The following is a 14,435-nucleotide window of genomic DNA, read 5'->3' as shown; positions in this document are numbered from 1 at the left end:
TACATGACCAAAAGTATAAGGACACTTGCTCATCTCATTCCAAAATCATGGGCATTAATATGGAGTTGGTCTTTCCCCCCTTTGCTGCTATAACAGCATCCACGCTTCTGGTAGGGCTTTCCACTAGATGTTGGAACATTGCTGCGGAGACTTGCTTCCATTCAGCCACAAGAGCATTAGTGTGACCGGGCACTGATGTTGGGCGATTAGGCCTGGCTCACAGTCAGCATTCTAATTCCCAAAGGGGTTCGATGGGGGTTGAGGTCATGGCTCTGTACAGGCCAGTCAAGTTCTTCCACACCGATCTCGACAAACCATTTCTGTATGGACCTCGTTTTGTGTACTGGGACATTGTCATGCTGAAACAGGAAAGGGCCTTCCCCAAACTGTTGCCACGAAGTTCGAAGCACAGAATCGTCTAGAATGTCATTGTATGCTGTAGCATTAACATTTCCTGTCACTGGAAGTAAAGGGCCTACCACAGACCATAAACAGCCCCAGACCATTTATTTATTATTTACAGTTGGTACGATGCATTGGGGGCAGGTAGTGTTCTCGTGGCATCCAGCAAACCCAGATTTGTCCATTCGACTGCCAGATGGTGAAACGTGATTCATCATTCCAGAGAATGCGTTTCCACAGCTCCAGAGTCCAATGGCAGCGAGCTTCATACCACTCCAGCCGACGCTAGGCATTGCGCATGATGATCTTAGGCTTGTGTGCGGCTGCTCAGCCATGGAAACCCATTTCATCAAGCTCCCGACCAACCTTTCTTGTGCTAACGTTGCTTCCAGAGTCAGTTTCGAACTCCGTAGTGAGTGTTGCAACCGAGGACAGACGATTTTTACATGCTTCAGCACTCTGGGATCCTGTTCTGTGAGCTTGTGTGGCTTACCACTTCGCGTCTGAGCCGTTGTTGCTCCTAGATGTTTCCACTTCACAATAACAGCACTTAAATGACCAGGGCAGCTCTTGTCCGGCAGAAATTTGACGAACTGACTTGTTGGAAAGGTGGCATCCTACGAGAGTGCCACATTGAAAGTCGCTGAGCTCTTCAGTAAGGCCATTCTACTGCCAATGTTTGTCTATGGCATGCTTGTGTTCTCGATTTTTATATACCTGTCAGTAATGAGTGTGGCTGAAATAGCCGAATCCACTACTTTGAAGGGCTGTCCACATACGTTAGTATCTATAGTGTAGCCAGTGGTGTAAAGTACCCAATTGTCGTCACTTGAGTAAAAGTAAGAATGCCTTAAAAGAAAATGACAAAAGTGACAGTCACCCAGTAAGATACTATTTGAGTAAAAGTGCAGAAGTATTTGGTTCTAAATATACCAATAGTATAAATCACTTCAAATTCCTTATTATTAAGCAGCCCAGATGGCAAGAATGTCTTCTTCTTTTTTTAAAGTTTACGGATAGCCAGGGGCACACTTCAACAGTCAGACATAATTTACAAACAAAGCAATTTTGTGTTTAGTGAGTCCGCCAGATCAGAGGCAATAGGGATGACCAGGGATGTTATCTTGATAAGTTTGTGAATTGGACAATTTTCCTGTCCTGCTAAGCATTCAAAATGTAATGAGTACTTTTGGGTGTCAGGGAAAATGTTAAGATTAAGATTAAGATTTATTTTCTTTAGGAATTTAGTCAGTGGGGCGATTTTAGCATGTAAATCTTGGTGTGGCAAAAAAAGATGCATGCCAGCAAAGCCACAATACATTAATTGCACTCTAAAGGTGACAAACGGTGCCCACAAACTGTTGGGACAGCTTTATGTAGGCCCTAATAGTAGAGTCCCAACAGCAGTCCCAACACCTTGAACTGCTACACCTGGCTATCAGCAGAGCCTTGTCTGGCAGCGAAACAGTTCATTCAGCCTCATTTTCTGCCTTTTTAAGATGCATAGCTGATATGGCTGACTTGTTTAAACAAATGTGGTTTCTTCTGAGAATTGAGATGTACACACTATGGCATAAGGGAAAGACGAGCGTATAAGAGGCAATCATCATTTAGATTAAGACAATGACGGACGTTGTCAATATAACTATTTGTAAAGCACTTTTGAAATGTACAGCAACAGAATTCAGAACATGGGCCGTTCTTACAGTATTCTCCCTGTACACCAAGTCAGAACCATAGGATAAATAACGGGGCCATATAAGCAGACAATGAAAGCTCTTACAATTTTTGATGATTACATTTCTCTAAAATAGGCTACATGTGCACGTGCATGCACGTGTACCACCAAGTCAGAAAAGTTGGCGAAATTAAGAGGGGTAAATGGACCGAATTATTAGGGTGAGGCAGATGGGTTATGAACCGCTTACTACAAAACATACACTTAGTATTCATTTCTTAGCTACAGCATACATATCTCCCTGGCATATTACATTTATGCAGCAGCATACAAGACATTTTTGGACTCTCCTTGTTGTGCTGTGCTCTCTTCCTTCCAAACCACTCATTGTTGAATGTTTATGGCCGATGGGTATCGACACGTTTTATCTATAATGTCTCTTCATTATTTATCTTCATATGACAAGGATTGAAACGGATTTGCCAGTAGATTGTCGGCTTGATTCATGATGACTGATAGCTAAGATTTTGAAAGTATGATGTTGACATGATCAGTCCAATCAAAGCGACTGTACATATAGTGTGATTTGACATTTTATCTGTGGCCAATGACCTTGAGCCTTCTTGGATGGGCACGGATAATTTAGAGCTGGCGGGATTTTTCATGCATCAGCAGGACAGAGAACCTACTTCTGGTAATACGAGTGGTGGGAGAGTGTGTCTCTTTGTCAATAACAGCTGGTGCGCAATGTCTAATGTTAAAGAAGTCTCGAGGTATTGCTCGCCTTAGGTAGAGTACCTTAGGATAAGCTGTAGAACATACCATCTACCAAGGGTTCTTATCTGTATTATTCGTAGTTGTACGTTTACCACCACAAACCCATGCTGGCACTAAGACCGCACTCAACTAGAAGCGGCGCTCCTAGTGGCCGGGGACTTTAATGCAGGCAAACTTAACTCTGTTTTACCTCATTTCTTTCAGCATGTCACATGTGCAACCAGAGGGAAAAAACTCTAGAACACCTTTTCGCCACACAGAGAATCATACAAAGTTCTCAATTGCCCTCCATTTGGCAAATCTGACCATAATTATATCCTCCTGATTCCTGCTTTACAAGCAAAAACTAAAGCAGGAAGTACCAGTGACTCGCTCACTACGGAAGTGGTCAGATGATGCGGATGCTACGCTAAAGGACTGTTTTGCTAGCACAAACTGGAATATTTTCTCTGATTCCTCCAATGGCATTGAGGAATATACCACCTCAGTCATCATCATCTTCAATAGGTGCATCGACGACATACGTTTCCCAACCAGAAGCCATGGATTACAGGCAACATCCGCATCGAGCTAAAGGCTAGAGCTGCTGCTTTCAAGTAGCGGGATACTAATCCGGACTCTTGTAAGAAATCCCGCTATGCCCACAGATGAACCATCAAACAAGCGAAGCGTCAATACAGGATTAAGATTGAATCCTACTGCACCGGCTCTGACGCTTGTCGGCTGTGGCAGGGCTTGAAAACTATTCCGGACTACAAAGGGAGACCCAGCCGCGAGCTGCCCAGTGATGCATGCCTACCAGACAAGCTAAATGCCTTGTATGCTCGCTTCGTGGAAAGCAACACTGAAGCGAGCTTGAGAGCACCAGCTGTTCCAGACAACTGTGTGATCAGGCTCTCCATAGCCGATGTGCGCAAGACCTTTAAAACAGGTCCACATACACAAAGCCGAGGGGCCAGACAGATTACCAGGATGTGTACTCGAAGCATGCGTGGACCAACTGGCAAGTGTCTTCACTGACATTTTCAACCTCTCCCTGACCGAGTCTTTAAAACCTACATGTGTTTCAAGCAGATCACCATAGTCTCGGTCCCCAAGGAAGCGAAGGTAACCTGTGTAAATGATTACCACCTCGTAGCACTCAATTCGGTAGCCATGAAGTGCTTTGAAAGGCTGGTCATGGCTCACAGCATCATCCCGGATACCCGAGACCCACTCCAATTTGCATACTGCCCCAACAGATCCACAGATGATGCAATCTCAATCGCCCTTCTCCATCTGGACAAAAGGAACACCTATGTGAGAATGCTGTTAATTGACTACAGCTCAGCGTTCAACACCATAGTGCCCATGAAGCTCATCACTAAGCTAAGGACCCAGGGACTAAATATCTCCCTCTACAACTGGATCACCTCCTTCTGCAACTGGATCCTGGACTTCCTGATGGGCCGCCCCCAGGTGGTAAGGGTAGGCAATAATACATTTGCCATGCTGATCCTCAACACTTGTGCCCCTCGGGGTGCGTGCTTAGTCCCCTCCTGTATTCCCTGTTCAACCATGACTGCGGGGCCAAACAACTAAAACACCATCATTAAGTTTGCTGACACAACAGTGGTAGGCCTGGTTACCGACAACGATGAGACAGCCTATAGGAAGGAGGTCAGAGACCTGGCAGTGTGGTGCCAGGACAACAACTTCTCCCTCAACGTGATCAAGACAAAGGAGATGATCGATGACTACAGGAAAAGGCGGGCCGAACAGGCCCCCATTTATCATCGACGGGGCTGTAGTGGAGCTGGTCGAGAGTTTCAAGTTCCTTGGCGTCCACATCACAAACCAACTATGGTCCAAACCCACCAAGACAGTCGTGAAGAGGGCACGACAACACCTTTTCCCCCTCAGGAGACTGAAAAGATTTGGCATGGGTCCCTAGATCCTTAAAAAGTTCCACAGCTGCACCATCGAGCATCCAGCACTATATACTAGGCGGTGTCAGAGGAAGGCCCTAAAAACTGTTCTCCCTGTTACCGCACGTTCCACAGCTCCAAAAGGCTCCTTAACAGGTTCTATCCCCAAGCCATAAGACTGCTGAACAATTAATCAAATGGGTACCCAGACTATTTACATTGACACTCCCCCTTTTTTCTTTTTATTTATTTGGTAAATATTTTCTTAAGTCTATTTCTTGAACTGCATTGTTGGTTAAGGGCTTGTAAGTAAGCATTTCATGGTAAGGCCTACACCTTTTGTATTTGGCGCATGTGACACAGTTTGATTTGAAATAGTAAAGTACAGGTACCCCAGAAAATAATTAAATTAAAATACATAAAAGTATTACTTATGTACTTTACACCACTGAGTGTAGCTCTATAGATGGAGCCTGCCTCAGGGATAGAGACCCCCCTATATCAAAGTATTGATAGTTTTCAGACTTTTGACCCTTGCCACTGACTCTACAGATCACAGCCCTAGGTGTCTGGATAAATTATAGCCAGACGTTCTCCACCAGGGGACGAGGAGATATTGTTGCACCTGTCTCCACATTGACTGATGATGCTACTGATGGCTGTCAGAAACTAACAATGCAATTAATTCACTTTCAACACTTTTTTTGTTTGTTTTGGTCGTGATGTATTCAGTTTCCTGTACTGCATTTGAAAAGACCATAATGTCAGAGAGATGCCAAATGGAAGTAGGATCTCCTTTTAAGTCCGTACCAGGGACCGGAGAGCTAAACAGTGTAAAGGCCTAGTAAGACTGGAAGATTTGCATCAAAGTACTATTTTTTTTCTTACTTTTTTTTCTTACAGCCATTTACCATTGTTTTATTTAGCATTTCAATTTGCCTTTACAAATGCAGCGGCTCCATTAATTAGGAAATAGCAAACTGTACAACGCATTGTTCAGGCATGAAACCGCTGATTTAGGATGACCCTCACAATTAAACAACTTTAATCGGTCAACAACTTGATTCCCTCTCTCATTGTGTCCAACGCAGGGCCAAAGAAGACACTGTGTGTTACTATGGAAACAGGGGCAGCGCCGAACCCATCCGTCTAAATCCAGGTCTGTTTTTCTTAATGTGGAATTGCTTGTACTATTGTTCTATGTCATTGCACCATACAAGCCATGCTGTTGAATGATAAACCTTTATGTATGCAGGATGGGTTTTGACTATGAGACTATACCTCTGTATGTGAGTGCATGTTTTGGGGGATAACATGAACGTTTGGAGCAACTTCTATTCTCTAGCAATGCTGTATGTGTATGCTCCAGCAGGAATCTATGGTTTGAGTAACTCCCTGTTGGAGACCCCATGGAGGAAACTGCAGCATGGGAAGAGACTGTTTACCAGCGTAGTGAACCAGACACTGCCTTGTGACAGCCTGGTCCATGATCTTCTCAACGTCCTCAACAACGAGGAGCTGTGAGTTCACCACGCACTTGGTATCAATAATAAAATCAATGTGACACTGTAAACGCTTCATCAATAAATGTACCTGTGCACTGTATCAAAACACTTCACATGAAGACACATTCTTGTACACTGTGTGATGCAGGTTGGCATTTATTGGGATGGCCCGTGTACTGGAGGCAGCTCTACAGGGTAGTCCCTTGCGGGCACAGCCACAAACGATGTAAAGCCAATTTTGACTTTGCAGCTGGTGGAAATCACTCAGCTCTGCCTCCAGGACAAGATTCATGTCAATAAACAACCTGCCAGTGCGGACCCCACACTAGTTTTCGTTTACATTTTAATGCCATCGATATGGCACAGCGTAATATACAGCACCAGTCAAAAGTTAGAACACTTAAAAAAATATATATAATTGTATTACTATTTTCTACATTGTAGAATAATAATCAAGATGTCAACTATGAAATTACACATATGGAATCATGTAGTAACCCAAAAAAGGTGTTTATTTTTTTAGGTGCTTAGTTTCCACCCTTTGCCTTGATGACAGCTTTGCACACTCTTGGCATTCTCTCAACCATCTTCATGAAGTAGTCACCTGGAATGCAATTTCAATTAACAGGTGTGCCTTGTTAATTTGTGGAATTTCTTTCCTTAATGCATTTGAGCCAATCAGTTGTGTTGTGACAAGGTAGGGGTGGGATAGAGGAGATAGCCCTATTTGGGAAAATACCAAGTCCATATTATGACCAGAACAGCTCAAATTTCAAAGAGAAATGACAGTCCATTACTTTAAGACCATGAAGGTCAGTCAATACGGAACATTTCAAGAACTTTTAAAGTTTCTTCAGTCGCAAAAACCAGACCGCCACAGGAAAGGAAGACCCAGAGTTACCTCTGCTGCAGAGGATAAGTTCATTAGTTACCAGCCTCAGAAATTTCCAGCCCAAATAAATGCTTCACAGAGTTCAAGTAAGAGACACATCAACTGTTCAGAGGAGACTGCGTGAATCAGGCCTTCATGGTAGAATTGCTGCAAAGAAACCACTACTAAAGGACACCAATAAGAAAAGATTTGCTTGGGCCAAGAAACACGAGCAATGGACATTAGACCAGTGGAAATCTATCCAAATGAGAGTTTTGGTTCCAACCGCCGTGTCTTTGTGAGACGCAGAGTAGTTGAACGGATGATCTCCGCATGTGTGGTTCCCACCGTGAAGCATGGAGGTGGTGGTGTGATGGAGTGGGGGTGCTTTGCTGGTGACGCTGTCTGTGATTTACAATTCAAGGCACACTTAACCAGCATGGCTACCACAGCATTCTGCAGCGACACGCCATCCCATCTGGTTTGCGCTTAGTGGGACTATCAGTTGTTTTCAACAAGTGATCAGCATATGTGGGAATTACTTCAAGACTGTTGGAAAAGCATTCCAGGTGAAGCTGGTTGAGATAATGCCAAGAGTGTGCAAAGCTGTCAAGGTAAAGGGTGGCTACTTTGAAGAATCTAAAATATAAAACATATATTTTGATGTGTTTAACACTTCTTTTGGTTGCTACATGATTTCATAACTATTATTCTACAATGTAGAAAATAGTCAAAATAAAGAGGAACACTTAGGTGTATAACTTTTGACTGGTACTGTATATTAAAACATAAACCTGCACAGGGCGCAACATTAACGCTTGTCCACTTGTCCGGGACAAGTTTTTTTTCTTAATGACAGACGACAAGAAGAATATAGATTTGAGTTGTCTAAATGGACAAGTTAAGGAAATCACACAATCAAACTATCAAACGATTATTCCGATCAGAAGCCGACATTGGAATTTATCCACATAATTAAAAAAGCCTACATGTCAATGTGTGTGCTCACACGAGGGAGGCGCCAGGAAATGTAGCCCAACTTGAATAACTTTTAATTACATAAATATAGGCTAAATGCCCATCATGTTTGACACATATAATCAAGGATAATTAACGTTTTAAGGCTTGATTCTGTCATATTTGAGGCACGGTTCATTCTGCTCAAATGGTCACAAGACCGGAGAGTAAAGGACAGTGCTTGTTACACATCACCCACCTTGAATCTGAGCCGAGGCGGTCTGCATATTGAAACTACTAAATCATGAACTTAATCGTTTAAAACCTGGACGTTTTATGTCATTTTATGAAGCATATTTTGTTTCTAAGTTGCCTAGACAAAATAAGACCATAGGCATGACTGTTGCTCGTAACATATTTGAGAGTAACAAACAAGGACCTCTAAATGTCTAAATATGCTCACTCATTATTGGTTTGCGAGTACCACACGTGGACATTCCACATGGCTACGTGAGGTACAAATGTGAACACTCAATATGACTTGGAGAAAGTATAGTCCTGCACATATTACGTGAATGTGAAATTGAAAAAAATAAGTACACTGCTTTTGCTGGAATCCTGCTCTTTTATCTCAACTTAATTGCAAAGCTTTTAGTCAGTGAACTTTTGCTCTCCAGACGGCGCATACCTTTCTCTCTAACAGGTTTGCCAGCTTCAGAATGTACATCATGTTCTTCCGAAACTTACTTTTGTCGTATTATATAACTCCATTTTTTGTTACTTTCAGTTCAGTAATAACTTTCTATTCAGTGTACAGTTTTTTTCCCCCCATTCACCTAGTAACATTAAAGTTGTGCTAAAGAGTTATACTTTTACAGTTGGTTCCCATCCAAAAGGAGGTTTGAATAAGAATTTGAGAACAGTGTATTTTCTATCAGTACAGTACATTTGGAAAGTATTCAGACCCCTTCCCTTTTTCCACATTTTGTAACGTTACAGCCTCATTAAAAAAAAAAACTCAGCAATCTACACACTACCCCATAATAATAATAATAATAATAAAGGGAAAACTGTTTTTTAGTGTTAGCATATTTATAAAAAAATGAAAACATACCTTATTTACATAAGAATTCAGACCCTTTGCTATGATATTTCCATTGATTGTCCTTGAGATGTTTCTACAATTTGATTGGAGTCCACCTGTGGTAAATTAAATTGATTGGACATGTTTTGGAAAGGCAAACACCTGTCTATATAAGGTCCCACAGTTGACAGTGCATGTCATAGCAAAAACCAGGTCATGTGGTCAAAGGAATTGTCTGTAGAGCTCCGAGACAGGATTGTGTCGAGGCACAGATCTGGGGAAGGGTACCATAAAATGTCAGCAGCATTGCAGGTCCCCATGAACACAGTAGCCTCCATCATGCTTAAATGGAAGAAGTTTAGAACCACCAAGACTCTAACTAAAGCTGGCTGCTCAACCAAACTGAGAAATAGGGAGAACGGCCTTGGTCAGGGAGGTGACCAAGATCCCGATGGTCACTCTGACAGAGCTCCAGAGTTCCTCTGTGAAGATGGGAGAAGCTTCCAGATGGACAACTATCTCTTCAGCACTCCACTAATCAGGCCTTTTATGGTAGAGTGGCCAGACGGGAGCCACTCCTCAGTAAAAGGCACATGACCGCCCGCTTGGAGTTTGCGAAAGACACCTTAAGACTCTCAGACCATGAGAAAAGATTTTCTGGTCTGATGAAACCAAGATTGAACTATTTGGCCTGAATGCCAAGCGTCACGTCTGGAGGAAACCTGCCAACATCCCTATGGTGAAGCATGGTGGTGGCATCATGCTGTGGGTATGTTTTTCAACGGCAGGGACTGAGAGACTAGTTAGGATGAGGAAAGGATGAACGGAGATCCTTGATGAAAACCTGCTCCAGAGTGAAGGTTCACCTTACAACAAGACAACGACCCTAAGCACACAACCAAGACAACGCAGGAATGGCTTCGGGACAAGCCTCTGAATGTTCTTGAGTGGCCCAGCCAGTGACCGGACTTGAAACCGATCTAACATCTCTGGGGAGAGCTGAAAATAGCTTTGCAGCGACACTCCCCATCCAACCTGACAGAGCTTGAGAGGATTTGCAGAGAATGGGAGAAACTCCTCAAATACAGGTGTGCCAACCTAGTAGCATCATACCCAAGAAGACTGAAGTAAAGGGTCTGAATTATGTGGTCATTCACTTATGTGAATGTGATATTTCAGTTTTGCATTTTTTATAAATTAGCAAACATGCCTAGACACCTGTTTTTGCTTGCTCATCATGAATCATTGTGTTGATTGATGTGGGGAGAATTTAAAACAAATATATATATATATATATATATATATATATATATATACACCTTAGCCAAATACATTTAAATTCAGTTTTTCACAATTCCTGACATTGAATCCTAGTAAAAATTCCCTGTCTTAGGTCAGTTAGGATCACCACTTTATTTTAAGAATGTGAAATGTCAGAATAATAGTAGAGAGTGATTTGGAGCCACTGCTCCAAAACCGTCAAAAGCCAGACTACGGTTTGCAACTGCACATGGTGACAAAGATCGTACTTTTTGGAGAAATGTCCTCTGGTCTGAAGAAAAGAAAAAAAATAGAACTGTTTGGCCATAATGACCATTGTTATGTTTGGAGGAAAAAGGGGGAGGCTTGCAAGCCAAAGAACACCATCCCAACCGTGAAGCACAGGGGTGGCAGCATCATGTTGTGGGGGTGCTTTGCTGCAGGAGGGACTGGTGCACTTCACAAAATCGATGACATCATGAGGGAAAATGATGTGGATATATTGAAGCAACATCTCAAGACATCAGTCGGGAAGTTAAATCTTGGTTGCAAATGGGTCTTCCAAATGGACAATGACCCCAAGCATACTTCCAAAGTTGTGGCAAAATGGCTTAAGGACAACAAAGTCTAGGTATTGGAGTGGCCATCACAAAGCTCTGACCTCAATCCCATAGAACATTTGTGGGCAGAACTGAAAAAGCATGTGCGAGCAAGGAGGCCTACAAACCTGACTCAGTTACACCAGCTCTGTCAGGAGGAATGGGCCAAAATTCACCCAACTTATTGTGGGAAGCTTGTGGAAGGCTACCCAAAACGTTTGACCCAAGTTAAACAATTTAAAGGCAATGCTACCAAATACTAATTGAGTGTATGTAAACTTCTGACCCACTGGGAATGTGGTGAAAAAAATAATATCTGAAATCATTCTCTACTATTATTCGGACATTTCACGTTCTTAAAATAAAGTGTTGATCCTAACTGACCTAAGACACTGAATTTTTACTCTGATTAAATGTCAGGAATTGTGAAAAACTGAGTTTAAATGTATTTGGTTAAGGTGTATGTAAACTTCTGACTTCAACTGTGTATACGTATGTGTGTATGTATATGTAATCCATTTTAGAATAATCTGAATACTTTCCGAATGCACTGTACATCCCTGACTCTTTCTGTTACAAAACTCTTAAAAGTAAAGAGAAGGTTTGAGTGAGAACGGATTCTTTCTCTATTCTTCAGGAACACCCCTGACCCAGCCCAGGAGAGCCAGGGTGAAGGGTACAGCAGCCCCATGCTCCGGGCCCTGTCCTCTGTGTGTGTTCGCTCCCCGCATTACGGCACAAGGTCAGATTCCTCCCTGTCCCTGACAGCAATTAGCTTGGCCAGAGTCACAATATAATAGTGGCCTATAAACCTTGCCAATGTCCCACATAGTGTTGTTATTTAATTCTGTGGTCATGGTCTCACCAATTAGCTCTCCCATTTGTCATGCGGGGCCTGCCCTCAGGGGAAGGCTGTGCTGGAGGGTGTGAGAGCAGGGTCATATTCATAGGGTACATGGGAAAACAAAAACAATTGTTTATTTGACAAATCTATTGTCATATTCATTGGTGCACACCGTAGCAAACGGGAAACGTTTTGTGAATGAAAACGAGTTTCTTATTGGACAAATCCAGGTAGTACCTTTTTGTTTCAGTCCATGTTGCTCTGTTTGGTGCATAATGAATACGCCCCATACATCATACAGTCCCTTGTGCATATAATCTCATCTATAACCAGCCTGCCCTCTGGCCTCGAAGTCGTGTGATTATGAAAGGTGATTGGGAAACTCCAGAATCACAATGTTTTCCCCATATTTGAAATGCACAAGCCACTCTTGTTTTACCCCTCTATTATTTCTGATGTTTTGTCTTCCTGTTTCAGGACCAATACCATTATCCTAATAGACGCATCAGGGAATGTGACCTTCACAGAGCGCACCATGCTCAACTGTGACGTCAGCCAATGGAGCACAAGCTCTTTCCAGTTCAAAATCCAGAACTGAAGACCGCTAAATGGGGCTATATGGGAATCACACTCTGTGCCTTTCTGCATCCAACCTCCTCCCTATCCCTCCTTCTTCCACAGCAAGCTCTGGCTTCACAATAGTGAAATGAACATGAAGATTGATTTGCTATTTAAAATGGTGGTGGGAGAGAGTCAAATTATGGCACTTTTTTTCAGAGAGATTGATGCACTGTTCATGTAATTGTCTTTGGGGAATACGTTTTAGCTTGACTTAGACGTGTGAATTAATTAAATCATACATAATGGGTGCTATTCTTATTTTGTTAATTGGATTAAAATATTATTTTGAGGTGTGTGCTTAAGTGTATTGCCAAAGAACAAATGTAATTTAATAACCAAAGTAAATTATTTACATTTAACATTGCATCTATTTTCTCAACACTGGCTTTGTGGCTCAGTCTGCCTTCTACTAGCCATGTTTGTTTGTATCTTCAGTTGAAGTGTAAAATGCTAACACTCTTAGAAGCAGCAGCAGCCATCAATATCCTTGTAAAATTCTGTAATAAGAATGACTGGTTTGGGTTCCTCAAGTCAGGTGTTTAACTTTTCTGTGACAGAATTATGAAGGCATATTGCAACAGCCTGCCTTATAGAATAATAGTTCATTGCCACAGATTTTGACTTTGCGACCGAGGTTTGCTTGTTAAGTAAAACAGAGGAAAGCACTTCAAATGTTTTTCTAAGTGGTAATCAGTGTTTTTCTTTGTTTTCCTGCCTTGTTCCACATACTGCATAGGAGAGACATTTCACAGCAAGGAAAACAAACTAAAAGGATTATTTTTGTCACTCACATCTGCAGTGGGTTCGGGTTTCTGGTTCAAACATTTATTCACATTTGTGAGAGTTACAATGGAGAGTGGCTGTTACAAATTGTGTTGATGTTCCGCCAATGATGAGGATCCTTCAGTGGTTTTCTAAGTTTTATGTTACTGACCTCCGGTATCCGTAGAAGTTCAGAAACCTCTGTTTACCACATCACTGGTGTCTTGATATAAATTGTGAATATAGTACTTTTAATCTGTATTTATATAAAACTCCCAGAACATGGGAGTTGTTATAGAACTCCAGCAAAAAATGGCTAGATGCATGTTTCTTATGAGTGCATTTCACACAATTTTTTTATTTTAAGGCTTTTGTGAATGTTCTGCTTCATACACTGCTCAAAAAAATAAAGGGAACACTAAAATAACACATCCTAGAGCTGAATGACTGAAATAATCTTTACATAGTTGAATGTGCTGACAACAAAATTGCACAAAATGTATCAATGGAAATCCAATTGATCTACCCATGGAGGTCTGGATTTGGAGTCACACTCAAAATTAAAGTGGAAAACCTCACTACAGGCTGATCCAACTTTGATGTAATATCCTTAATAAAACAAGTCAAAATGAGGCTCAGTAGTGTGCGTGGCCTCCACGTGCCTGTATGACCTCCCTACAACGCCTGGGCATGCTCCTGATGAGGTGGCGGATGGTCTCCTGAGGGATCTCCTCCCAGACCTGGACTAAAGCATCTGCCAACTCCTGGACAGTCTGTGGTGCAACGTGGTGTTGGTGGATGGAGCGAGACATGATGTCCCAGATGTGCTCAATTGGATTCAGGTCTGGGGAACGGGCGGACCAGTCCATTTCATCAATGCCTTCCTCTTGCAGGAACTGCTGACACACTCCAGCCACATGACGTCTAGCATTGTCTTGCATTAGGAGGAACCCAGGGCCAAGCGCACCAACATATGGTCTCACAAGGGGTCTGAGGATCTCATCTCGGTACCTAATGGCAGTCAGGCCATTTGCACAACAGCATGTGAAATTTGTCAATCAGTGTTGCTTCCTAAGTGGACAGTTTGATTTCACAGAAGTGTGATTGACTTAGAGTTACATTGTGTTGTTTAAGTGTTCCCTTTATTTTTTTGAGCAGTGTATAATGT

At 42.3% G+C, this 14,435-nt stretch overlaps 1 protein-coding gene across 4 annotated transcripts in view; it reads left to right on the top strand.

Moving 5' to 3' along the window:
* The window catches only part of LOC112248638 (transport and Golgi organization 2 homolog), a 53,759-nt gene extending 40,063 nt beyond the window's left edge, over positions 1-13,696 (top strand). For 3 of the 4 annotated variants that reach the window (XM_024417822.2, XM_024417823.2, XM_024417824.2), the window contains exons 6-9: positions 5,856-5,923; positions 6,134-6,284; positions 11,678-11,782; positions 12,362-13,696. In XM_024417822.2, coding sequence (XP_024273590.1) covers positions 5,856-5,923; positions 6,134-6,284; positions 11,678-11,782; positions 12,362-12,482 — 445 coding nt within the window. In that variant the 3' untranslated portion in view covers positions 12,483-13,696. The remainder of the gene's footprint in view (positions 1-5,855; positions 5,924-6,133; positions 6,285-11,677; positions 11,783-12,361) is intronic. The other variant, XM_024417825.2, reaches the window with a different exon arrangement.
* Positions 13,697-14,435: the final 739 nt, after the last annotated feature.

This window comes from Oncorhynchus tshawytscha, linkage group LG04, assembly GCF_018296145.1.
Source record: "Oncorhynchus tshawytscha isolate Ot180627B linkage group LG04, Otsh_v2.0, whole genome shotgun sequence".
NCBI lineage: Eukaryota > Metazoa > Chordata > Actinopteri > Salmoniformes > Salmonidae > Oncorhynchus > Oncorhynchus tshawytscha.
The sequence above is the reverse complement of the archived record's forward strand: the minus strand, read 5'-3'. Positions and strand labels throughout refer to the sequence as shown.